Here is a 27,203-nt window from a genome sequence, read left to right as displayed (position 1 = left end):
ATTGGCGATGGTGTATGCACTCCAGAAGTTCAGGCATTATTTGTTGGGTGCTCACTTCAAAATGTACATCGATCATTCTGCTCTGAAGTACCTGGTCAATAAGCCTGTGTTTGGTGGGGGAGTTTGTAAGTGGTTACTTCTATTTCAGGAGTACGACTTTGAAGTAGTTGTGAAGCCAAGGAGATCAAATGTTGGACCTGATCATCCTTCACAAATTGAGAATGGTGAAGAACCTACAAGTATTGATGAAGGATTACCTAATGCGCAACTCTTTTTTGTGCGCATTGCAGATGAACATTTTGTAGACATAATCCATTTTTTGTCTACAGGTACTGTCACACAGAATGAGTCATCCTTGCGGACAAGACCAACCTCCCTAGTATCTAATGATATGTAGCGACAAGAAAACCAATCAAATACTATCTTTCTCTAAATATGCAATTTATTAATAAAGGCAAACAAGTGTTTTAGGCCTACCTTGGGTCCAATGCAAGTTTGTGGAAGCCTCGCTCCGTTGATCCAAATGAGCTCCCTTATAGAGAATCTACAAACACAAACAAGCACACAAATTAAATAGCACCTGAAAAGCCAATATAATGAAGCATACTTATTATGATGATCAAGGAATTCATGAAACAAATCACATAAGACAATTTGTTGAGAAAAATGAATCTAATTATATTAATTTAGATCAAAGAAGAACTTTACAACCTGTGCCTTGATGCTGTACAAGCTCCTCCTAGGGTCCATCAAGAAGTCTCCTCTACTTTGACAAGTTTCACTCTCTTCCCAATGAAGCCAAAAGGTATGTGATCTATCCTCTCAAGCTTAACTAGGAAGTTCCAATTCCACCAGCATTTACCCTAAAAAATGTTCAGCTTCTATCCTCTCCAACAACCAGCCCAATGCCTTAATTTATAATGCAATGGAGGGAAGTTACTAGGTCCTCCTTCAAAGGGATAAAGCCCTCCTTCAAAGGGATAGCTCCTCTCATCAAGAGATTAGCTCCTTCACTTTTGGGATGCATGAACCACCTAGGAGCGAACCATCCACGTCAAGATTCCTTCTAGAATCATCTAGAATTAACTCAAAGTGAGTTTTTAAGAATAAACTTGCACCTTTTTTACTTTCACAGGGGTCCGCACCCACTCCTTTAGAGACAGAGTGGGCAGGTCCACAGGTAACATGAACAGGGGGTGCAGGACCACAGGCAACAGTGAGAGAAAGTGAGGAACCAGAGCTTTATTGATTTTTAAGGTCTCTCTCATTTTCAAAGCTTGACATGAAGAGCTGAGGTTTGAGACTTGCTTAGGAGGACAGTATGAATGATGATAGACCCATACTGACTGCAAATAGTCATGGTGACAATATTTTGTGTAACAGGTACAAATCCCGAAGGATATGCGACACAACAGAAGAAATAATTGGTGGTTAGGGCTGCGTATTTTTTTGTCATTGCAAGGTACTTATATAAAATGGGATCGGATGAGTTTCTATGTAGATATGTACTGGATTATGAAAGATAGAGTATCCTTGTTGAAGTGCACGGAGGAGTCATTGTAGGACATTATGTGGGAAGGGAATCTGCGCAGAAGATCCTATGAGCGGGGCTATGGTGGCCAATTGTGCACAAGGATTCCAAGAAATATTGTAGGGCATGCGATGTTTGTCAAAGGATGGGGAATCCATCGCGAAGGGATGAATTACCTCTGAACCTGCAAGTCTCGCTACAGAATTTGACAAATGGGCCATATATTTTTTGGAACCAATTCAGCCACCAGGAAAGAAGACAGGAGCATGATACATTATTACGGAAACAGAATACTTGACCAGGTGGGATGAGGCACAACTTGTGAAGGATTGCAGTGTGACTACAGCTGCGAAGTTCATATTTGAATACATTTTGTCTTGGTTTGGCTATCCTAATATTTTGATGAGCGATAGGGGTTCACACTTCCTAAATGAAACAATTGCTGCTCTACTTGAAGAATTCCAGATGTATCATTAGAAAATCATGTCATATCATCCTCAAGCGAATGGTACAGTGGAAGCCTTTAATAAAATCTTGGAAAGTTCTTTGACGAAGATTTGTAATGAAAATAGGAATGATTGGGATGTGCGCATACCAACTGTTCTTTGGGCATATAGAACTACCAATAAGAAATTGACTAGATATACACTGTTTAGGATGGTCTATGGACAAGAGGAAGTGATGCCAATGGAGTACGTTGTGCCCAGTTTGAGGATTGTTGTAGTCATAGAGATGGAAGATCGGGATACCATGGAAGAACGCCTCGCACATAGAGTTGAGTTAGAAGAAGAACGCTTCCTGGCAGGTTTTCATCAACACGTGAAAAAGGCTCCAAAAAAGGCATGGAATGATCGCCACATTAAGCAGCGCACCTTTAAAAGTGGAAATTTAGTATTGTTGTATGATAACAAGTTTACGAAGTTTCCAGGAAAATTTCAGATGCATTGGCTGGGGCCATACATCATCAAGGAGATTACGAATGGAGGTGTAGTTCAGCTCGTGAAGATGAACAAGGAAATGTTTCCAGGGAAAATCAATGGGAGTCGATTAAAAGTGTATACGAGTGATCCCACCCCTGTGCAATAACTATTTGGATGCAGGATAGTCTTAGTACTTCAGGCAGTTACAAGGAAGTGTGAGACTATAAAGTACGCTTCTAGAAGGATAGTTTGGCGAAGCAAAGGGGTTGCACGATGATGGGAAGAAAGGCACAGATAGGAGCTATGACAAAGGAGCTACGCTAGCATGGTGGGTCCCGCATAGCATGGCCAAAAAGTGACCGTTGGAATCACTGTAGATGATTGGATGGTGATTTTTGCGTTAAATGAAGTGGGGGAGAATTTAAGGATCATATCTTTGGAAATATGCCACCAAAAGGGCATTAATGACGGATATTTTGAGGGAATGGATGGATTTGAATTCAAAATGGGCTATAAATATAGCATCCCACCCCACATTAGAACACTTTAGTTTGGACCAAGAAAATTACTGCATGTCTGGAGAGGACTAGAAGGAGACAAGAGAGAGGTTTTCATAGCCAGGCCTTGTGTGGGAGGCGGATTTACCTGAGTGGCAGAGAGAAATATTCTAGGAGAGGTTGACTGCAACACAACCCATACCTACCATAATCCTAGGTCACTGAGGCCTAAACCCATTGCCTCCACGGCAGGAAAGAAGAAGCAAAAGAAGCCCCAAGAAGTGTCAGTGCGGCAATCGTCGTGCAATAATCCAATGGAGGTTAGACATAAGGGTCAGATGGATAGGATAAAGTAGCCTGTGGAACCGTTGGACTTGGATGAGGAAGAGTTAACTATGGAGGTTGAAGATATTGATGTAGATGAAGCAGTGTCGATTACTCAGCTACCACCTTATGTACCCGCTAGAAAATCTACTGCCAAAGTGACTAAGGACCTGGATTTAGTGAAATTCCAGGTCTCTACACCACTTCTGCCAGAGAAGATACCTTTTGAGGGTAATGTTTTGGCCCAAATACTATTTTTAAAGTTGGAGGACTGGGACCTGGGTGATCACGCAAAGTTCCCATAGTTGGAACTGAGCAAATATCTGAAGAAGGTCTACTATGAGGAGTCATATGTTACACATATTGATCCAATGAAGTGGGCGACCGAAATTGAGCACACGAGGTTGCTCAATATGTTGTGGGCACCACATTTGAGCCACAACACCATTAACCTTGTCTGTGTGCATTAGTTATTGACGCTGGTTCACAACGGGTGCCTTTCGTTGGGAGGGCCCATTCCAATTACCGACATGTTGATCAACCAAATAGCCTTGTTACCTTATCAAGGCGTGAACCTTGTCGATGCTTTTGTGGGGAAATCACAGGAGAAGAAGCTAGCAGACCAAATAAAGAGCAACTTCGGGTTGGTGAAGAAGACGCGCGACTATGAAATCAGCTCCATATCAAATTGCGCTATGCAATTTGTTGCACAAAAATTGGCTAGAAATATAATGAGGAAGTGTTGCACTGATGAAGTGATGGAACTATTAGTATTTTTGTCTACGCAGTGCAGCAAAGGAGTTCAATACAATTGGGCTACATATCTCTATCATGATTTGCTAGAGGATTATTGCGAAGCCTAAGACGATGGAAAGGCATTCCACTACGCATGGCTACTTCTATTGATCGCGCTAGTGGAATGGACGATGCCTGAGGAAAGCCAGTTCCCACAACCTGATCCAGACTTATGTGAGGCTATGAAATTCACCTCGCTATGGGCGATGAAGGATCCCATGTGCGTCATGGAAACAAAGATATTCTATGTCATGTTCGAGTCTAAGTTGCAGATGGTGATCAACCAATGACCGCATTTATCACCAAGCTTACATGTGCAGTATTCTAACATTGTAGACTTCAAGGCATATTTTCATAATCTGTCTATCCGTGCAAAGAAATATGCCACAGGCACATGGCATAAGTTTCCATACTTGGTCGCAGAAGATGATATTATGGGGGTCATCAGCAAAGGATTAAGTGAATGGCTCACCCCATCTGACGTGGGTGTCGGAACAAGTAAGGTTGTAGAAGGTGCAGCTGAGACAATAATAGAGAAAGACAAGCAGAAAGAAGCACATAAGGCTTTTGTGAAAGAAAAGGTCGCGCAAAGAGAAAAGTTCGCGCAACAGAAAGAGGCCTCTACAAAGGAGAAAGAAGCACTGAAAGAAAAGGTATTTACAAAAGAGACGGAAGTTCCCAAGGAGAAAGTTGCAACCACGTCGCAAGCCACTATTGACCTCGATGAATCAAAAATCAAGTGCACCAATGTTGAAGTCGAGATTTAGGAGGAAGGGGGAGCAAACTTGGAGTCCCCCTTCAGAGTAAAAGAGAGGCAGAAGCGAAGATCCACGAGACCGCGCAAGAAGCAGAAGTCTGAAAAATCTGCAAGCATGACACCATTGGTCCTCATGGAGGGGGACCTTGATGATATTGGTGATGTGGTTCGATGGAAACTATTTGGGGACACATTGAGGACCAATATGATTAGACATTGGACAAGGCACAGTAGGGCCTGAGGGAATTGCAGGTCTCGACAGGGATAATTCAAGTGAGCTTGGGAGAAGTGAGCCTGAAGCAAGCAAGCATGATAGACTCAACAACAAAGATCACCACATACCTCCATGCAGTGTAGGTACCAGAGGGATCCTTTTACATTGAGACTTCAGAGGACACGGTACACCTATTGCATCTAAAGAATTTGAGCCTTAACCTTGCGGCACTCCCCATTCAATCATTACATGAGCTGCAAAAAGGAGTATCAGATGAGCTCAGGGTCCGAGAGCAATGGGCATTACTGGTTATCAATGAAGTCAAGACTAACAACCAGCAAATGTTCTAGGAAAAGGCACATGTGCTCAAATAATGAGAAGAGGTCATCATGCGTTGTCAGTAGTTGGAAGCAATGATAGTGCAGGTCTGCAGTGAGTTTCCCGAGCTCCAAATTCCAGAAGAAGTGGCCTCCACAGATAAAATCAGGAAGTTAGTTGCTACAATGAAGGAGTCAAAGGAGTAAATTGGCAAGGTCTGCTTTGAGTTGCAACTGCAAATATCCGATCTTCAACTTAAGTTGCAGCCAACTACTCCTCCGAAAGTCATAGAGCAGTGCAAGGCTTCTATTAAATAGGATATGACTACTCTAGAAGTTTCAGTCATGGGTTGCTGCTAATTGTTTGAGAAAACGATGGATATGTGGACCATGCTCTAGGAAGATCCACACTTGCAGAAAATTAAAGCAGACATCTGAGAAAAATAGGTGTAGTTCGACGAGATCGAGGCAATAACGCAGACCTTAGCACCAGTGAAAAGGTTCACCAAACTGGAGGAGGGAAAGTTCATCTAAACTTAGATTGATGAGCTACATCGAAAGGCCTCCATCATATCCTCAAGCACATAGCCTTAGGCTGATGAGGTAAGCCAGTTAACACAGACAGTCCAGAGAAAATTGAAGGTTATACAATAGACACAGAGAACCATGGGCCTTGCAATTGAAGTTCCAACCACAAAGAAACTGGTTGAAGAGATTCGATATGCCACCGCATAGGGAACAACAGATCTTCAAGCATTGAAGGAGTTCAGCGGTCTACAAAAAAAAATCGAGGCAACACTAGTATAGTGACTCGAGACGAGTCATGACTTTCTGTTGGGGTCATGTTGGGACATGATCCCCTCGGGTTAAATTTTGTTAATATCGTAAAATATTTGCATTTTGAGGAGCGGAGAGCGATTAGCACAGGTCGATAGGGGTCAAAGGTGCTTTAGGAAGGTCAAAGCCCCATAGTTTGTTAAGATCCAATTTGTTTTGTGACCTACCCATGGTTCACAGACCATGGTGTTGTAATGAAGAATCATATAAATAGGATTCATAAGAGCATTAAAGGGCATATAACGAAGAGCATAGAAAATCAATTTTTGCATCTATTTTGTCTATTCTATACTTGGGCGAAGGGGAAGACTCCTCCAGCTGTGTGCACAGAGACCTTGGTAACTCGTTGCTGAGTGTGTGAAACCCTACAATTGTGTGCACAGGGCTGGAAGAGTCTGTAATTGAAGATCTAAGCATTATAAAGGCTATTTTCAAGAATTATCTGTGTATATATGCATTATTGTTTATTTCTGAATTTATTGTATTATTGATCTATTGAATGCAACTAATTCTGGAAAATAATTAATAGATGCGCGAAGAAGTAGATTGTTTATTTACATGATGTTATGAATGTTTAGTGCAATCGGCGAAGGGTTTAGATCTGCTAACTGTTAGTTGTTGTAACTTCCGGGTTTTAAGGGTTAGGGTTCACGGTGGTCAGGATAAAGCCCTAAGTTTAATATAAACACATCACATAGTCCTTTAGATGTAGAAACATGGTTCTAGCATCCCCCAATGCTGCCTCGGGTGAGACTGCAACCTACGCTACACAGGTTGTTTCCGTAAGGGCTAGTAGTGTAGGTTTTGGTTGGTTAGCATAGCTCACTCTGAAGCAATGTAAAAGGCCCCTCAAGCCAACATCTGGGAGAAAATTATTGCTTCACATTAAGAGATAATTTGTGCCAGATGGTGTATACTTTAATCTAGTATCCATCTTGAGGAGCACTTTGACGGAGGAGATCCATTGAGGAGTTTTTGAGTAGCTTAGACAATTAGCTGGGAGTCGCCTTAAACAATGAGTAGATGGAAACCTTATTTCGGGCTATGTGGAGACTAAAAATTAAGGCTTTGAGCTCGACTGCATTATTGATTTTCTATCCTATGTATCAGTTGTAGACTCTTATGATTTCACCTATGTGATTTATTATGGCCCCTTCGATCCCTGCTTCCCCAAAGCTAACCTTTTGAAGCTCCTTCAAATTTTAGTTTGTAGTGATTCTTCGGAGGAGGAGCCCAAGTCTCTATGCTAAGATCTTTGGATTTAGGGTGAGAGGTATTGTCTATAATATGAGGATTGTTGAATGACCACCAAGTCATAATTTATTTCTCATTGGGAGGCCCTTCGAAGTCCTTAGCTTCCCAGTGGGAGAGACACAAATTTTCCTCGATGTGGTTATGTAAGAGCAGCCAAAGTCCCTCTTGAGCTTTATGTTGGCTATAAAAAATGCTTTGATTTTGTTCTTTCTAGATTTCCCAAGAAAGAATACTTAGTGCTAGGGTTAAGAGTCTATTAAAATATGACTTTTGAAGGGGTCTTTTTCATAGGTCTTGATAGTTTGAACAATATTTCCTCTAGCGCTTTTAGTTCACTGGAAGCCTTGTGTAAGGATCTTATATTATAAGAAATATGAGTCATTTTTGTCTTACTATTCATTTGAGGTCATTTTCTAAATATCAGTTTTGGTTTCATGAGTGATGTGGTCTAGGGGGGTCTAGTTTTGGATTGAGTGTCATGTAAAAAAATTGAGTCAAAAGGGGTCTATTTACCATAATTCAAAGGGTAATGTCATGAAGGATCATCATTAAAAGGATAATCATAAGGGGTGTTTGGTCACCATCAAAGGGTATTGAAACATCATGTCATGAAATTTTTTGGTCATCATGAGTTAGTTAGTTTAGTCTTGTCAATTATGAGAATCTATGTCAGTCATGCCATGATGTCATGGTGTCATCATTAAAAAAAGACCACTTATCTATTTTCCATATCAAGAAAGTAAATAATCATTAGCCTAAAGAAAATCTTTGTAAGATATGAAGGTCCTAAATGTGCTTCCTTACTCTCATCTCTCTCACTCGAAGCACATGCTCTGAAACACTTTGACGGTTGAAGGAAGGAGTGTTGCATACCTGCAAGTTCAAATTGTTGCACAAGTTAGAGTTATGCTTCAAAAACTAGAGGATGTTGCGAAACTAAGGAAATCACTACACATTTCAAAGAATTTTCAAACCGGTCATGAGTAAGGGTTCCTCTCCTTCCTCTAAGGTTTTTTACATTTTATGTGTTACACTTCATCATGTTAAACTAATAAAAAAAAATAGAACTTCTCCAACCACCCTAAGATATAACTGTTAGGTGGTTTTCTATGCAAATTGTTACGAAAAATGTTTTTCACCTCTCATTGTGCACATATTTGTTTTCACACAACATTCGATATTCCTGTGAACTATACATACTTTTCCTTTGAACTTTAATCAATTGAAACCAATCATATATTTGTTTGTTGCTTCCCAAACCCTACTCAATTCTTGTTGCTTATTATCCTTATTAGTTGCGAAAATCCCCTATTTGTTGCAAAAGTACCCTGCATCCAACCTGCTGCATATTCCACTTGTCAAAAACATCGCATATTGTTCTAAGGAGATTGTAATACCTATATTTTTTACGATGGAGACCCTAGAAGGAAAGAAGAAAATAAAAGGATGAGATATTGTATGTGATCCAGATGGATATTGGTGGCCACCCGCCTATTCCACTTGGACCCCCAACACTGTCTCTTTTAGTTTTTCAATTTCCTTAATTATAGCACTGTTTACTATTTGTGGCAGTTTTCTAGGTCCTGAACTTCCACAGCCGTTTTGAGGCCCTAAACAACATTTTTAAGGAAAACAAAGAGACTAAAAACATTCCAAATTGGCATGTTGATTTCTTTTCAGCCTTCTCTTTGAGATCTTCGAAACGAGATACTATGACAGCCAAACAGATATCATATGTCAAAGTTACGACCCCAAGAAGTTAATGTACCAATTTACCCAAACAGGGCCCATAGCTTTGGTGCTTCATCTCCTAGGGTTAGGTTTTTGGATGTTTAGGGTTTTCCATTGTTTCTCAATAATAAATAGGCCTTTGAGCCTCATTGTAACATAGTTCAGAGGCATGTAGCTGCCACATCTTTTCTCAGAGATAAGCTAACATCGCCCAAGCTATCTTATTTCCATTATGTTTGAAAGCATAGCTGAGTATTTTTCTATTAACGAAATGAAGTGTTTTTCTGCTACATCTTTGTATTTATGATTATATTTGTAATATGTTGTGTTCCTAATTAAGTTTGGATCAGTACAATATGAACCTCAAGACCTTAGCTTAGTGAACTCTGACTTTGCCATTAGGGTATCATTTGAGCAAGTTGGTTGTATCGCATTCGGTGAGAAGATTCAAGACTAGGTTCACCACTTGCAGCTCACTAAATAATTTGCAATAAATTTCAAAGGGAAGTAAGTAAAAGTTGGAAACTTAGAGATTGTTGTTACAGAGCAATGAATAACTACTTCCACTGAGATCCCTTTACATGGTTAATAATGGTTTAAGGGTATGGAGTTATATTTAGTTCATTTCAAAGACTTTTTAAAGCCACAATGCCAATAGGGATATGGATCTACTATCCCAAGGAGTTATTTGCAGGACCACCATAGTAAGTTTTTGAAGGTGATTCAAAGGTATTTTACATGTCAAGGGAGATTCAACAAAGTTTATCAGTATCATATTAGACGTCTAATGCATTTTACAGGCAGGAAACCGTTGAATCTTCCTTACTATTTACTTAGGATTTTAATAAAAATGGTTGATAGAGTTCAAGCAATGGGGAGTCAGATTGAACCTAGTTTATTTCGGTTTTCATTGTTCGAGCTGCTAGTGATAAAAGAACTTGACAAGAGGGAGCAGTCATGGAAATACTTTTTGATTTCTTCAGGGTGGATGAAATAATCCCCAGGCATCCAAAAGACTAAGAGAGATACCCCATCAGTTGCAATCAAGGAGTCCTCATCTACAATAGTTGACTCAATGAAAAATCCTTTGATTAAGGACAAATCAGTGGACAAAAGAAGTGCCAAGAAACTTCACTTCTCACCTGAGGTAGAACAAGTGGTTAGGAGACCGAGAAAAAGAGCTTTAGCGGAGAGATTACATGTAGACCTTACACTTGTTCAAGTTGTTGAGATGTTATAGGGTGCACATGAATAAGTGGAAAATTATGAAAGGGGTCAGAGAATTGAGGACTTGCAAAATCATTTGGACAAGGCTTATCTAATGGTAACATACTTGCAACAAGAAAATACAAGAAGAAAATATCACAAGAAGCTGCCCAACCCAGTGAAGGAGAACCATCAAGGAGAGAATTGGTACATGTTAAAGACAAAAACAAATAGATAATACATGTTTAAGATGTGAGGGTGACAGTTGAGCATTCATGGATACCTTGAACTAGGTATGCTACCAAGATGGAAATGCAAATGAAGGAGACTACTCAACCTAAAAAAAGGTGGTTTTTGATGAGAATAAAGAGTTTGAAAGACTGTTGGAGTGAATTGAAGGAGTTTAGCAGCAATGCAGATTGGCTTGCAGAGAAAGATAAAAGGAATAAGATGAACTTATTTAATCAATTACAAATTGTTGAACCTATCCTTGAAAATGACAAACATAAGTTAAAGTGGACCTTGCCTCTACATAGGCAAGTGATAAATTTGTATATACAAAATTTGGTCTTAAAAAGGAGACTCGGATTAGTAAAACATCAGTTGACTGGAGCCAAGAAATCTAGAAGAAATAGGAAGGAGGGAAAGTTATATATACTTGCAAAAGTAGCACAAAGGTAAATATTCATCAAGTGGATGCTATGAGTTTTTTTCTTTCTATCTTTCACTCATGAAGTCAACATAGGTTAGTTTTGGTGAAATTTGCAAAAACGCAACAAGGACATGTTGCACATTCTATATAGTCCTTTATGCTGATGATATGGTGCAATTTTGGGGTTTTGATTGTCCTTTGGGATGTTATAATAATTTCACAACACTTATATGTTTCCTCCAACACTTTATATCAAAGCAAATCACTATATGCTCAAAGTTTTGAAGTTGTTACAAAAGTGACAGTTTTGCTACAAAAGTTTGCTGCATTTCCAACCAAGGGGATTAGGTGATCAACAGGTCTGCAACCATTTTAAAGAATGTTTCAGGAGTTCATTACCATGACAGGGATATTTCGAGACTACCCAATTTCTCCATTCTTTCAGAGGAAAGCTGCAAATATTCATAACTTGAAATGCTATGAAAGTTGCTGCGAAACTAGGAGATTTGCAGCAAATGTTGTGTTTTTTACACAATCTTGATTTTTCCTTGTAAATTCAAATTTTTTGGGTTCCAAAAGTTGTTTAATCATGTTTTTAGCTGTCATTAATCTTTAGGATGATATGTTTAATGGTTTGTTATGAATATTCCAACTTTGATGATGTATTAAGCATAGATTGGTAGTAGGTAATTAGTTCCTATTTTTCAGGAGAGTAGGTGAAAATGCAATGTATCTGTTTGATTGACTAGATTCCTTTTGAAAATTAAACCTTGCTAGCTAGGAACGGAATATTTTTTGTATATATAATATCAATAAAAATAAGAAGAGGGTTTTTTTGGTCAGTGAAATAAGAAGGTTGCTATTTTTTATTTTGTATTAAATTTCTCAAGTGAATAGAAGAAAGGCAGAAGGATTTTGACAGGGATTATTTTTGTTAGAAAATTAAATATTACAGAGCAATGGAACACATAAAATATTGCAGAAAAATAAAAACAGAAAACATATAAAGCAAGAGAGACACAGATATACATGGTTCACCCAATTTGGGCTATGTCCATGAAGAAACAACTAGTCATTCATTTATATTATCCAACAAAATGAAGAGATACAACCTACAACAAATCCATTGTAATTTCTTCTTCCCTCTCACACATGAATCTCATCTCTCTTTAACGCTTAGAATACACATATACATAGCTGCAAAACAATTCCCTCATATATAGCAAGGGTTTGCATTCTAGGGGGAAAATCCCTAAAATAAACATAACTTCTACCGCCAGATCATCCGCACAATGAACGACTCAGATTGTCTACGAAATTACAATATTTTACAAGAAAATTTTACATCTATTTTTAGCTTCGGGGACCCCACTATTAGCAATCAAATGGGCGGTGTTGCCACCCCATTACGAGCTAGGGTCCAATGCAACGATACCTCTTCATAAAGAAGATAATCAAGCTCCACATCAAACACTTGTGTCAGATCTTTGTTGGTATATTGTTCTCTATGCTATCAACTTTATCTTATGGTTCCATTCTCTACAAGAAAAAAGGACATTGGTGTGGGCCAAAAAATGTCACCATAAGCTCATCGGTGACGGTCAAAAGAGCCTCTGTCACCAAAAATTGAACATCGCCAAAAGTATAATTGTTGTGATGACCTTTCAAGGTCCGTCACCAATAATGATTTATAATGATGGGAAGTGACTGTCACCATTTCATATGATAAATGGTGATGAACCTTAGCCTCCACCACCAAAAAATTCAACGTCACCAAAAATATAGGTGTTGTGGTGACATTCAAGGTCTGTCACGAATAATAATTATAATGATGGATAGTGACCGTCACCATTTCATATGAAAAACAATGATTTATTATGATGGACCTTTCATGGCCGTCACTATTTATGAATATATATGGTGACGCTCGTTGAACGTGACCATTTCATATGAACAATAGTGATTTATGGTGATGGACCTTTTATGGCCGTCACTATTAATGCATATGTATGGTGGCGTTCGTTGACAGTCACCATTTCATATTTTGGTGAGGGTTTAAAAATGTCACCTTAAGTTCATTGGTGATGGCCAAAATAGCCTTTCACCAAAAACTAATCATCATCATTCCATATGAATATCAAGGAACGATGGAATCGAACCACCAACCTCTGCTTTGTAACGCAGGTGCTCTTCCATTGAGCTAGCACACTTTAAAGAATTAGACTTTCAAAAATTAGACCTTGAAACTTTATAAATTGTAAATTCTACAACTTTCAATAAATTATAAAAAAATTTAAAGTCTTGGCAAATATTTTAGTAAGAAATCAAAATAGCATCAAAGTTGTAGGTCCCTACCTAATGGTTATGGAAGTTATGAAAAGTGGGTGGAGGGAAAAATAGTTACATATAAGATACTCAATATGTTCAGTTGAATACTCTATTAGAAGTGAAACTTTGAAGACATTTATAGCCTGTAAATGACCTATAATAATCAAACCTATAATTTGCATTTACATCAAAGATTGACTTCTCACTTTGTGAATCATGTGAATTCGTTGTGACAACTTAAAAATATGCCTCTAAAACACTGATTTGCATGCCAAAAAGTGAAAAATAGTGAGTATATATGATGTAATTATGAACAAGAGCCACATAGTGGGATGTCACTACTTATTTGTATACATGAACTATGTGCATATAATTTTTATTTTATTTGGTTGAAGATAAAATTATTTGATATAAAAGGGCATAATATCCCTCTACCAAGGATTCCTCAAAACCATGAACTATATTCTCTCACAAGAACATTTTTTGGATATATATACTCAAAGAAAATACCATTGTTCTTTGGATTCAAGGTGTTTTCTACCTGTTGAATGCATCTAGATCCCTAATAGTATGTATTTCCCTTTCTTTTAAGGCATAGTAGCCCTCCAAATAGGATTCCTCACAACCTTGGAACTCTCTGCTCTCATAAGCACATTTGTTGGATATATATACTCCAAAAAAAGACCATCATTCTTTGGATTCAAAGAGTTTTCCTCCAATTAAATGTCCATAGTTGAATGCTTTTGGATCCCTAATAGTGATGTATTAGGTTGTTATAGCTCCATGTCACTGCAGGGATTTGTGGAGGAATTTCATAGATGTTGCATCTCAATTATTACGACCAGCAAAAAACTATAACGCAGCTCATACATTTCTTTATATATAAAATGTTTTGCCACATATTGACCAAATCTCATAAATATGTTCACACAAGATCCAAGGTGCTACAGTTCTCGGTCTTAAATTTACTACATTACAAATATGCCATATGTTCTTGTCATGTTTGCACTATCCTTTAGAATCTTCCCCATGAATGTATGGGGTGTTGAGACCAATACATATGGGGCATTGAGACCAATATGTATCTAACATGGAGTTGGAGGTTGTATGCTTCTACATAAACACAAATGCCTTATGATTATTATTTATATAATGTATCAGAGTTAGAGTTATTACTGCATTTGCATAGGACATCCCTATGGGGTTTCATTCTAAATTAATAATGTAATATATTCTCAATAACTCTCTCCTAAGAAGATGATAGTTGTGTCCATTTAAGTTATATCAAATAGTTCAGATTAACGGAACCATGTTATAACCCTTGAAGAGAAGACACCACATATTTAAGTCAAGTTTTGTTAAACAAAATTGTGGAATATTGATTAACACAGTATGACCATGTTTAAGTAATTTTTCCACCATAATATAAGTTTGAAGGTCCACTCAATGAGTTTGGTTGGTGCTTTGGAAAATCAACAATATATTTTCCAAGAATAAATATATTATCAACCTTTTCAAGTCTTCATTTATAAATTGCAACAATCGATCCTTGTTGAATGTGCTTGTAGATCAAAGGTTATTGAGGTTCAACACACACCTGTAGCTAACTGATCACTTAAGGTGAGAAAACCAGGATTCACCATCCCCATTCCCCCTAAAGAACACAATAAAGAACCACACGACCAAAGAAACTCATACTAAATGCCTTCACAGTGGGAAGGAAAGTGAAAGAAGCTTTGGCCAGTCTAGCATGGAGGATGTCCTCCTAGCAGTTCAGACAGCTGAAATAGGACCCATATGCATTCACATGCCAACTTTTGATCATAGGGAAAAATAAATGATTGGTCACATTACACTAAAGTCTCATTTTCCACTGAAGTAATTCACACCTCATCCCTGTTTTAAGTTCACAGATGGAAGATGAGGGAAAAAATTGAAGATTAGCTCCATGTAGTCGCTCCCAACTTTATATGTATCTGAGATGAAACATACCTTTTCAGTATGCAACACTTCCTTGTCTAACTGTCCACGATGAGCTTGTTACAAATGGTAATGAAAATGGTGCCTTATTATATAGCCTGTAAAAGGACCAATAGTACATTCATAAGATCAAAAGCCACATAAATTTATGTTGATAAAGGGTAATTATATCATATTTAAAGGTTAGGATTAATGTGGCCTTAATTAATTGTATTGAGCAGGCAAATTTTGTCTTTAGGCATTATTAAGCCTAATGAAAGCCAACCCAGTACTTGGTGTTTAGGTACATAACAATTGGGTTCAAACTTATTCCTGTCATGTTCACCCTGTTCTAGGTGAAAGAAAGTTAATCAACATAATCACAAGCATTGATATGTTAATGAGCATTGGCCTATAATTAGTTCTACCTTTTTTGTATGGAGTATAATCACATTTTACTGTAGGCAAAAAATGATACCACCACTTTCTTTGACAGAATAGGGAATGTTTTCTATTTATCAAGCATATTCAAGCAACCAACCACCAATTTCTTTGATAGAGCAGGAAATGTTTTCTATTTATCAAGCATACTCAACCAACTAACCAACCATGAAAAATGAGTAACAACCTTCAGTTACTATGAAGCATTATCTCAAAATATTTGAAATGTGATAGAAAACTATAAACACAAGTCATATATACAAAGTAGTTGTAATATTGAAGACTTGATTAGGATATATATTTAGAAGCAATTCTATATTCACAATTATCACCACCATGCAGGAGACTCTTGACAAGGAGCTCTTATTTGAAACGACAAATGGACCAGACCATCAATAGCCCATCAACCCACTAAAAGAATAAAACATAGAAGCCTGGAACAAGATCCTACGTTCTGATATACACCTAAGGTTTTGAAGTTTACTAATGCATATCTGGAGTTCATACAAATGGGAATATACTGAACCTTGAAAATTAGAAGTAGATATATGCATCCTCAAGCTTTGAGACATTTAGGTCGTATCAAACCCTGATTTAGTTAGAAGTGTTTGTGCCAACATATTCTTGAATACAACCCCTAGAAGCCAAGATATTGTAGAAAGACAAATGAATATGAATATCATTTCAATGCTTAAGAGAATTATAAGTACCTTACAAGGGCATTGTGGATCAAGAAAAACTACTTGAAGTATTGATTCTAGGACCGCAAATTCCTTATGCTCATTGAATCAAAACACCATGTAATGAGATATTCTCAAATTAATTTCCAAACCAAAATATCCTTTGAAAATTTTTAAGCCTATTCTGCACTATTCTGTAAATTTAAATACCAAATACAATATGAAATCCATCAAAAACAAAGAAAATAAAGCATAAAAAGAATAACTTATTTACCAGTTCAGGGATATATTATGTGCCATGTTTCACTTTCATGCTAACAATCTTAAACTTATCCTTGGTGCTTTTCTTTTCTGCTAGATGTTCAGGTGGCTCAATGAATTTTGCAACTGCAACCCCACTTCCCCATAAAAAGGTTTAGAGTATGAACTTAAAAAAATTACATATTAATTATGAGGAGATGCCCAAAGGCCCTATTGTACTATGTAAATCTATCTATTGTACTATTCTATAAATTAAGAAAATAACAGGCCTTATCCCTTCTCAATAATGATTTCTTCAAAATTATAATTAGAGAAGTAAAGAAAGCATACTGAAATTAGTATTTGGCCCTTAGTTTGAAAGGTACGTTGGCATAAGCCTCCAAATCTAGCTAATGGAGTAAGTAAAAGAATTTTGTTGCGCTAGATGATTACTCTCATGAGGTGGAGATCATTGAGTTAACAACAATCTTAACTACTTGAGGTCTGATATCGGAATAGCGAGGGAAAACAGCGAGGGTTTCAGCTAAGTGCAGTCGGTGATACTTATGGAGGACCGCAGAGGAGGGAGCTCCACTCCCTCCTATAAGGAAGTCGTAGCCAGTAGAGGCAAGAAACCTCTAGAAAAGGTTAGAGGTACTGTGGAGGACGGGAAAAGAAACATGGAAGAGGAGACAGGAGAGGCCATAAACAAGGAAAACAATGGCACAAAAGACAAGGAGGTAGAAGACAAAAATCAGGGAACTAAAGACAAAAAACAAAAGGGACCCTGCAAACCCAAAGAAAAATCACACCCAGAGTTATTTTAAATGATCCGGCTCTGCAGGCGCACAAGGATCATATGTAGACATATGTTATCATCTATAAATTCATGGGATTATGGCCCACTAAAAAAGCTTTACAATCGTGGATCAAATACCACTGGAAACCTAAAGGTAGCATTGACCTACATCTTGGGTCAAAGGGTTTCTTTATGGTGGTGTTCACAAATATTGAAGACAAGGACATAGTTTTTGAAGGAGGGCCTTACTTCTATGCAGCAATTGGACTCTACATGTGGCCATGGATGATGAATTTTGTTCCAAAACACGAAACTTTTACTTCAATATTGGTCTAGGTAAGGCTCTATTCTCTACCTCTTGATTATTGGCAAAATTAATTGTTGGCCGCCATAGGCAACAAATTAGGTCATTTTGTTAAATCTTCTGAAGCCACAAGAAGGGGAAAATATACTTCCTTTGCCAGAATATGTGTGGAAATGGATCTATCAGGAGCTCTATCGGATGAGGTGATCTTGGAAGTATTTGATGAAGAATGGGTGCAAACAGTAGACTATGAGCACATTCCATTCAGATGTCGCAGATGTCATGAACATGGACACCTTTTCAGAGATTGTCCACTAAGTAAAGTTGTAAACACACAACGAAGGAAACAGACAACTTTCAGAAAGTGGTGAATCGAGGAAAAGGCAACAAAAGAGGACAAAAACAACATCAAGATGGAGGACAACAGATCAGTCAAAACAAACTCTAGGTGCTGGAGGAAGATGAAGAGATCTCAAAAGAAGATCAAGCAATGGAAGGAAGTCCTGTGGATAATGAGAAAGAAGAACACAGGGAACAAACACAGGATATCGATTACTAGAAAGAAGCCATAATGAGTGATGCAGAACTGGAGATGGATCAGGAAATGACCCAGAGTGAGATGGACCTGGAGGACCATGAATTACAGGAAATTCTTGATAAAGAAAATCTAGATCTGGAAGGGTTCTTAAAATAGGAAACCATGGGAGGAGTAGATTCGTTACCTCATGAAGAGCTCAATAGAATACAACAGCTGTTTTTATGGAAAACGCAGGCTAAGGCGTTGGAAAAAGGAAAAACCATCAACAAGCAGGACAACAGAGGCGTGAAGACAATAAAAACGACTCTGAGATTAGCTACTAGAAACCTAGGCAAGAAAAGAGGCCAGAAAAAGCAGAATGAACTCTTGATGGAGTGTGGAAAGCTAATGATAGATTCAGGTAAGATGAAAGATCTAGCTAGCTACTCCTTTACAAATATTTAACTATGAAGTTTACATCATGGAATATTAGAGGTATAGGGAGTAAGAGAAAGCAGAGAATTCTTAGTAATAGAATGAAACAAGAAATGCCAGATATTATCTTCATCCAAGAAACGAAATGTTCCATTCAAAAAGTAAGACAAATTCATAGCAAATGGCTCAGTAGATTTGAGTTTCTAGAAGTCAAAGCAGAGAACACAGCGGGGGGCATACTCACTCTTTGGAATCCCCAAAAAATTGACATTTTAGATGCTGAGGCTTCCAGGAATTATTTATCAGTAGTGATTCAACCAGTAGGAGACAGGGATACCTTTCTGGTCACAAATGTTTATGGACCTCAGAGAACAGATGACAAACTTAGGTTTCTAGACTCTCTGGTGGATCTCAGGAACAGACATACAGAAATACCCTGGATCATGGGAGGTGATTTCAACATGATCAAATCTCTTTCAGAGAAAAAAAGGGGAACCAGAGCTCTAAGTAAAGACTCTTTAGCATTTCAAACCTTTTCAGATAATATGAATCTTGTTGACACTAACAGGAACACTGGCCTCTACACTTGGAATAATAAGAGAGGTGGAGAGTCCCATGTTGCCTCAAAGTTAGATATATTTCTAATCTCTGAAGATCTTATGCTAGCAGATAAGGAAGTAACAGCGATAGTTCTCCCCTTTGGAGGCTCAGATCACTGGCCAGTTCAATTGGAAATTAAGGGCATTGGAACACCCAAGAACAAACCTTTCATATTTGAGAATATATGGTTGTCCCACCCAGACTTCTTTAGCAACATTGAGAAATGGTGGTCAGAAGATTTGTAGATACAAGGGACAAGAATGTTCCTACTTCACAAAAGACTGAAGCACATCAAGCTTCGACTTAAAGATTGGAATAAGATGGATTTTGGCAATATTTTTGTGGAGAAAAAATCTATTGAGAACAAAATGCAGGTTCTCAACCAAGCTCTGATCACGAAAGGCTTTGATAAAGCCATAAATGATCAAGTGCATAAACATCATCAAGAATGGGAGAATCTATGTAAATAAGAGGAAATATTTTGGAGACAAAATTCTAGAGCTCAATGGCTCAAAGGAGAGCATAACACCAAATTTTTTTACAGATCCACCATTGCCAATAGAGCTCACAACAGAATCTCTTTGATCAAGAATGAGGAGGGGGACTTCATAATTACCATGAAGCGATCGAAGCTATGTTAGTCCAGCACTTACAAGGTATAACTCAGGAGAACAATTCAGATAGAGAACACTTCATCAGGGAGGTAACTAGTAACATACTGAAACTAGTATCCAAAGAGGATAATTTCAACCTTAATAGGCCAATAATGGAAGAGGAGGTTAGTTAATTCCTCAAAGACATGCAGAATGGAAAAGCACCAGGCTCGGATGGTTTCAATGTGGATTTTTTCAAAGCTTGCTGGAATATTGTTAAACAAGACATTTTACAAGTAGTGGAGGACTCCAGGTTGAACAGAACCATTCTGAAAGCGCTCAATACCTCCTTCATCTCCCTAATCCCCAAACAGGACATTGCTCAAACACCGGATAAATACAAACCCATAGCCCTTTGTAATGTGGTCTACAAGATAATATCCAAGGTAGTGGCTAACAAACTCAAACCTTTACTTCCTGTTTTGGTTTCAGGGGAAAAATCAGGTTATGTGGAAGGCAAACAAATTCTGGACAACATCATTCAAGCTCAAGAGGTGGTTCACTCATTAACTAGCAAGAGGCAGGTAGGCATGATCATGCAATTGGATATTGCCAAAGCTTATGACAAGGTGAACTGGTCCTATATCAAAAAAGTTCTTATTGCTTTTGGATTTGATCACAACTAGGTCAGATGGGTCATGGCACTGGTGACTTCCTCCAGTTTTTCTATTTTAGTTAATGGCTCTCCCTCAGAGATTTTCAGTCCTTCAAGAGGCCTCAGACAGGGATATTCACTCTCCCCCTTTCTTTTAATCCTTATGATGGAAGGACTGGGCCAGTCAATAAAGCATGCTAAAGTAACAGGAAAGATTAAGGGTCTACAATTAACTGAGAATGGTCAGGCCCTGACTCACCAACAATTTGTAGATGACACCATGCTACAGGGAGTCCCCACAGTCAAAGAAGCTTCAGCCTACAAAAAAATTCTGAATCTCTTTGCCTTAGCTTCAGGTATGGAAGTTAATCTCTCCAAATCAAAAATCTTTTTCTTCAATACCAATATTGCTATTCAGAAAAATATATCCAGAATTCTTGGCTTTCAAAGGGATTCCCTTCCCTCCAAATATTTGGGAGTTCCTCTAACTGCTAAACCATTGCTCAAAAGTATTTGGGAACCCTTGATCAATAAGTTGCAGGATAAAGTCAGTAAATGGACCATCAGATCTTTAAATCTTGCTGGAAGGTTGGTTCTACAAGCAATCCCTATTTTTATATTATCAGCCCTCCCAGCTCCAAAGGGAGTCCTACAGTAATTTAGAAATATTCAAATAAAATTCCCTTGGGGTAAGGAGGAAACAAGGAGAAAATGGGCCTTAGTGTATTGGGAAAAAATTTGTAGACCCAAAAAACGTGGAGGGCTAGGCTTGGATGATCAGGAAATCCTCAGTAAAGTTTTAGGAGCCAAACTATGGTGGCGTTGGGTTCAGAATCTAGAAACCCAATGGGAAAATATCTGGAAAGAAAAATATGCAAGCTCCTGGCAAACCAGGGATCTCATAAGAATGTCAGGAAATATAAAGGGCTCATACATCTGGAATAAAGCCTGGGAGAATAGAAGCCTAGTTCAAGAGAATAGTTTCTGGGAAATCAGAGAAGGGGATCTTGCTCTTTTTTGGGAAGATAGGTGGCAACAAGAGCCAATTCTGTTGAAAGCAGACTTCTTCGACCTTAAGCATGAGACAGATTCCCAAGGATTAATTAAGGTAAAAGACTTCTGGGATCATACTCAGCACATGGATAAGTGGAGAATCTGGAGAAATATTGATTGCAGGAATAACAATCCCTTGAAAACAAAAGCAGAGACGCTCATGAAAATGGTGGAACAGAGGAAGATCTTAGTTTCAGGGGGGCAAGACCAACTAAGATGGGGCAATAATAAAGAGGGCACCTTTAATCTTAAGGAAGCAAAAAGCATTCTCCTTGAGCTGGATTCCCAGGTTCCTAACAAAATCTGGCAGAACCTTTGGAGGCACCAAGGGTGGATGAAAATCAAACTCTTTATGTGGTTGGTATACCACAAGAAAATCTTGACTTGGGACAAAATTAGGAAGAGGGGTGTTCTGGGGCCCTCAAGATGCTAGCTTTGTCAGGATCAAGAGGAAACAATGGAGCATTTACTCAACAGTTGCATTTTCACCTCCTGGTTATGGGACATATTTGCCACAATCTTTCAACAATCTGACAGGGACAGAGGGAGCATCATTAATACCCTCGGTAATTGGAGAGGAAATTTTTCAGATTATGAAATTCTCAACTTATCTTGGGCCCTTACACCAAGTTTCATTTTATGGAATTTTTGGAAGGAGAGGAACAAAATAATATTTAAGGATGAAAAGAATCCCCAACATCGCCTGCTTGAGACAATCTTGAAATAGCTTAAGGAGACAATAGGATCATTGTTTGCTACTACCCTAAAAATCCTCCCTCAAATGGGGATTCCAAAATTCTCAGGTAGCTGGGGATGCAGGGGCTCACTCCTCAAGGCTTAGATAGGAAGGTCATTTCAAAGGACATGGAGAAGGATTTCTGGCATCCTCCCCCGGAAGGATTTTTGAAATACAACATTGATGGGGCTTCAAAAGGAAACTCGGGAATTGCTGGGTATGGAGGAGTCCTTAGGGATGCTGAGGGAAATATTATCTTCATCTTCCATTGTCACCTAGGGAAAGCCACCAACAACATGGTGGAACTAATGGCTATGGAGCAATGCCTGGATCTTCTGAGTCAAGATAACTGTTGTAATGTGATAATAGAAGCGGACTCTGAGTTAATCATTAACTCAGTGAAAAGAATAAATAGTGGAACAGCGCCGGAAAAAGTCTCCAAACACTGGAAATTAATCTGGGTTTTCCAAAGAATTCAAGGTCATCTCCAAAACCTTCACACTGTCAGTTTCCATCATGTTCGCAGAAAGGCCAATAAGCTGGCGGATCTTCTTGCCAACCAGGGGGTCAGCTATACAGAGGATAAGGTTTCGATGGAGTGGCAGGAGTTGAGTCAAAGAAGACTGAGGGCTCTTTGCTTTGAACATGTGGAAGAGGATAGGAGAGTGTTCAGACACAAAGCCATTGAGGCAAGCTCTTAAGTTTTATCCTCTGTATGCATCATCAGTATCTGGCAAACTGGTCTTTGGCGGGGGCAGAATACGACTGGCCGCTAAAATTCCTGGAGTCAGTGAGATGGATATCACTGTTCATCGGGGTGAGCGAAACGGACATCACAGTTCCTTCATTAATGGAGTGTCACTCTTCCTTTCTGGGTTCCAGGTTCAGGTGAGGAGGAAAAGCAGGCGCGGGAGGAATCCAGGTTGTTCTGGCAGCCGGAATATTTTGATTTTTGGGATTTGGATAGCAAAACCACTGCCTAGGTGGTTTTCGTTTGATCGCACCACTCTCAGATGGGAAGCAGTTTTTGTGTTTTTGCAGCGATCACAATCAGCATCCTACATGTGGCAGGGAGATGGTTTTGGAAACTGCCCTTCATTTCACACTATCATAGGGTCAACTTGTTCGGTGCGATATAATTCTCAACCATAGGATTTAGCAGTGTGGATCAACGGTCAAGTTTAATCGCGTAGCTTGGAGGAGCGGTACTGTTAAACTTCAGTCGTCTTGGCGGAGCAATGTCAACCTTGGCCGTTGGTTGGATTGCAGAAATGAACGGCTCAGATCTATGGGGTTTCTTTGGGTGGCGGGAGTCTTTGTGGGATTTCTGATGGCCAAGAGGCTATTGTCGTTTATTTTCCTTGGGTTAGATGTTTTTCTTTGTAAAGCTAAGAAGTTTTGCCCTAGGGGCTTTTTTCTAATTTTTTCGGTCTCCTTGGCGTCAGGGATATGCTTGTATTTATTGTAAACTAATTTTTTGATTCATGAAATAGAAGGATCGACACTTGCTTCAGCAAAAAAAGAAAGGTACGTTGGCCTATGTCAGGATAGGTCTCAAGTCCTAGTTGACTTTCCAAACAACATTTTAAGAGTACACTTGTGTAGCAAGAAAGTACAAAAAAATTGAATAGCACACCCAATCCCAGTTGTCATCCTTTTCTAATAGCATATGGAGTTGTTAATATTCCAAGACCACATAGCACATTCATTCCTGCAAATTGAGACCACTATTGTAGTAAGAATTTTGCAAACATGTCTACTTTTTGTTAAGAATCAAATCTACTTTAAGTTTCTAGGTTTACACCAAATAAAATTATGCTATTGGGTTTTTTAATCTTTCCATTGAGATTGAAATTGCGCCTCTTCATCAAGTTAGTTAGCAATAGCTTAGTTGATTTGTAAAAACTGATTAGGCCCAGATTTGATGTGAAATAATTTTGCATATCAAAATCAGAAAATCTGATGCATAGTAACAGAAATGAAGCAGGTTGTATGAACCTTTCAGTAGTGATTTTCCAAAGTTGTATTCTTGGGGAATTGGTAATTCATGAACATTTTTTAATGTCAGTTTGTCATGTATGGCCTTTTTTGGAACCAACCTTCTTGGGTGGTAATGGGGGAAGCTGAATAGTTGTACATGTCCATAGATTGTCTGCAAACAAACGAAAAAAATTGTAAGAATACACAGGCATACTTTAGCTTGCTAATATTACAATATTTGAGGGCACTGATACAATCCTTCGAGTCCTTTTGATGAGTTGGTGCAACCGCTGATTATTATAATTATTAGTTAATAATTCTATTGAAATTACATCACACTAACATTAAAGACTGGCTTATGAGAAGTACTCATAGGTAGAGTTGTGAGTTCACAGTAAATAGACCACCAAAAATAGAAATGAAAATCATTGTTAGTAACTTAGTACTAAACCAGAGATGTATAAATTCTTCACATACCTATTCAAAGTGTTCTACTAAAGAGTAGAAAGAATAGTTATTCAGAAGCCACATATAGTAAGGCTTAATAGTGTGGTTGGTGGATCCACTTTGATACACAATTTTTGGCTTGAACCCCCAATGTATGATGCTTCTGTTGGGGTCTTGATGTGTTATTGGATTATTTTTCCAAGGCCGATACTCAACAATGGAGTTGTCCACACTGGTTTTTCTTGCCAGGAAAGGAAATAGACTCTGATCTTTATAGCTTACTTATCTATCACTCTAACTTCTAAATTGGGAAACAAGGATGAAGGTGAAAACATTTATGCGCTATGAATTGAAACATCCAATGATTATCAATACTCCAACAACAAATATTTGAAAATTGAGTAACAAATTAAATATTGTTAACTAAGGGATGAATAATGACCAGTCCAATGGAAGATACCACCACATTTTTTTACTATGCACAGAACTCACCAGCAATTGTATATGGCCTCTATTCTCAGTCAACCATCTTGAAGACATATTGTATTCTGGGGATTGGTAACTTTAGTGTCCAAAGAGAATAAATTCCATGGGATATTGTCCAAAAAGGATGGTGTAACTATTATGTTGGAATCTGAAGAAAATACCTGTCCTGAATTGCTATTGAATTTATGTAGAGTAGAGGTCAATTAAAATATTGGTTTTATGTTGTTGTTTATTTCTGGGTTTCTTATAAAACCAACATTTCCCCAGCCCTCTAATAGAATATGGTTTCAAAAAGCTTGGGGCCTCTCTAAGAATCTAAATTGCATTCAGGTTGTAGATGTTATTGAAATTTGAAGGTGTACAAACCAAAATTTTATGGGAGAACACTGCAATTGTACATTCTTACATTTTTATAGCCATATTATCACTTGGCTCTAGCGAATTCGAAGATCTTACACGTTATTCTCCATATAGAATCAGAGTTGAGATTGGACCAATCAAAGATTCAACCTTTAATATTACATATAATCTCCTCAAACTGGACCAATCAAAGATTCAACATTTAATACTACATCTAATCTAACGAGTTCTTATTTGTATCTCAAGGGTAAGAGGTATTCTATGGATGAGTTCAAATGTAGGAGGAATTTTGTATACTTGAGAATTTCTTCTTGACCAAGATGATGAGAAGAATGTTTGTTAAGTCACTTTTTACTTTTGTCAAAATATTTGCTAGAAAATTTCAGATATATGGCAATATGATTATGAGGTTATCAATTGAGAAACACTAATTAGCAAGGACCTACAATATATACAACAAAAATACATGGATTTTAATGGCAGGAAACTATTTGATAAAGCATATGTTACATCTTCGCCAGAACAACCAACCAATCAATTTCATTGCTGGAGATTGGAGCTTGGCTTGGGTTTTATGTTGTGATGGTTTGGATCTTATTGCCTTCATTCCTCCTAGCTCTCTTCAAATAAGAAACAAGACTCAAGATGTAGAGGATACCAGTAAATTGGGCCTTGATGATTATGTACCTCACTTATATATTCAACAGATGCAACTAGAAAATCTAACAACTAAAGTTATCGTGTTTCCAGATCACTTGAATCCTAAACTGATAAGTGATCCTATTTTTTGCAAGTCTCATGCACTTAATAGTGTTGTCTCCTCTTGATGCAAGCCACCTTGCAATTACATGAGGATAAAGGACACAAGCATTATAAGTAGAGTTGTATGCTAGTAGTTTGCATTGTATCACATTTCACTTCCAACTTCATTTTAGCTTGCTCAGAGTACTAGGATTTACTTTTGCACTTACTTTCTACATTTTATTTTTATAACTTACACAGAAAACTAATAGAAATTGTAAAACTCATAAAATGAATCCAACAGCTAGTGCCACAAACTTAGGATCCACCAATGAAGATGGGAACCATACATTGAGTGTTTTTATCCTAGTCCCTTTTTGTTGATGAAAGTCAAAATCCTACATCAACAAGGCTATCTAAAGTCCAAGGAAGAAGTGAATTGAAAACCATTTCATAGTTGTTCATGATTTATATGCACCCACAAAATATATTGCATATAATCAGGCAAATAATGAAATTCAACACCACACAAGCAAATAAAATAGGGCAATAATTTAGTTATATGTGACAGTGTAAAATGCATCCTAGTCTTCCAAAAGGAAGAACAAAGCATGTTGCATGCTCAAAAGCCAATGTAACACTATAAAATCCATCACAAAGCATTGAAAGGAACCCTACAGCGATGACAGTCAATGACTAAAGAAAATTTAAAGATTTTCAATGATCTCAGGAGACCTAACTTCTTATTTTCACATAAATTCTCAACTCTATCACTATCAGTATGTCATGAAGCAACATAAGTAGATCTAGGGCT

At 38.0% G+C, this 27,203-nt stretch overlaps 1 protein-coding gene across 1 annotated transcript; it reads left to right on the top strand.

Annotated features, from left to right (window-relative positions):
• Window positions 1-2,188: 2,188 nt before the first annotated feature.
• LOC149162513 (uncharacterized) lies at window positions 2,189-2,617 on the top strand. The gene has a single exon (XM_089435197.1). It carries the CDS (start codon window positions 2,189-2,191, stop codon window positions 2,615-2,617), a length of 429 nt encoding a protein of 142 aa, XP_089291323.1.
• The last annotated feature ends 24,586 nt before the right edge of the window (window positions 2,618-27,203 follow it).

The sequence above is a fragment of the Pinus tabuliformis genome, chromosome 5_2, assembly GCF_031772625.1.
Source record: "Pinus tabuliformis cultivar Carrire ecotype Pingquan chromosome 5_2, CPIR1, whole genome shotgun sequence".
Taxonomy (NCBI): domain Eukaryota; kingdom Viridiplantae; phylum Streptophyta; class Pinopsida; order Pinales; family Pinaceae; genus Pinus; species Pinus tabuliformis.
This window is presented reverse-complemented; position numbering and strand designations above follow the sequence as displayed.

Excerpts from the sequence above, each read along its gene's own strand:
- LOC149162513 (XM_089435197.1), top strand. The coding sequence starts at position 2,189 with ATGGTCTATGGACAAGAGGAAGTGATGCCAATGGAGTACGTTGTGCCC.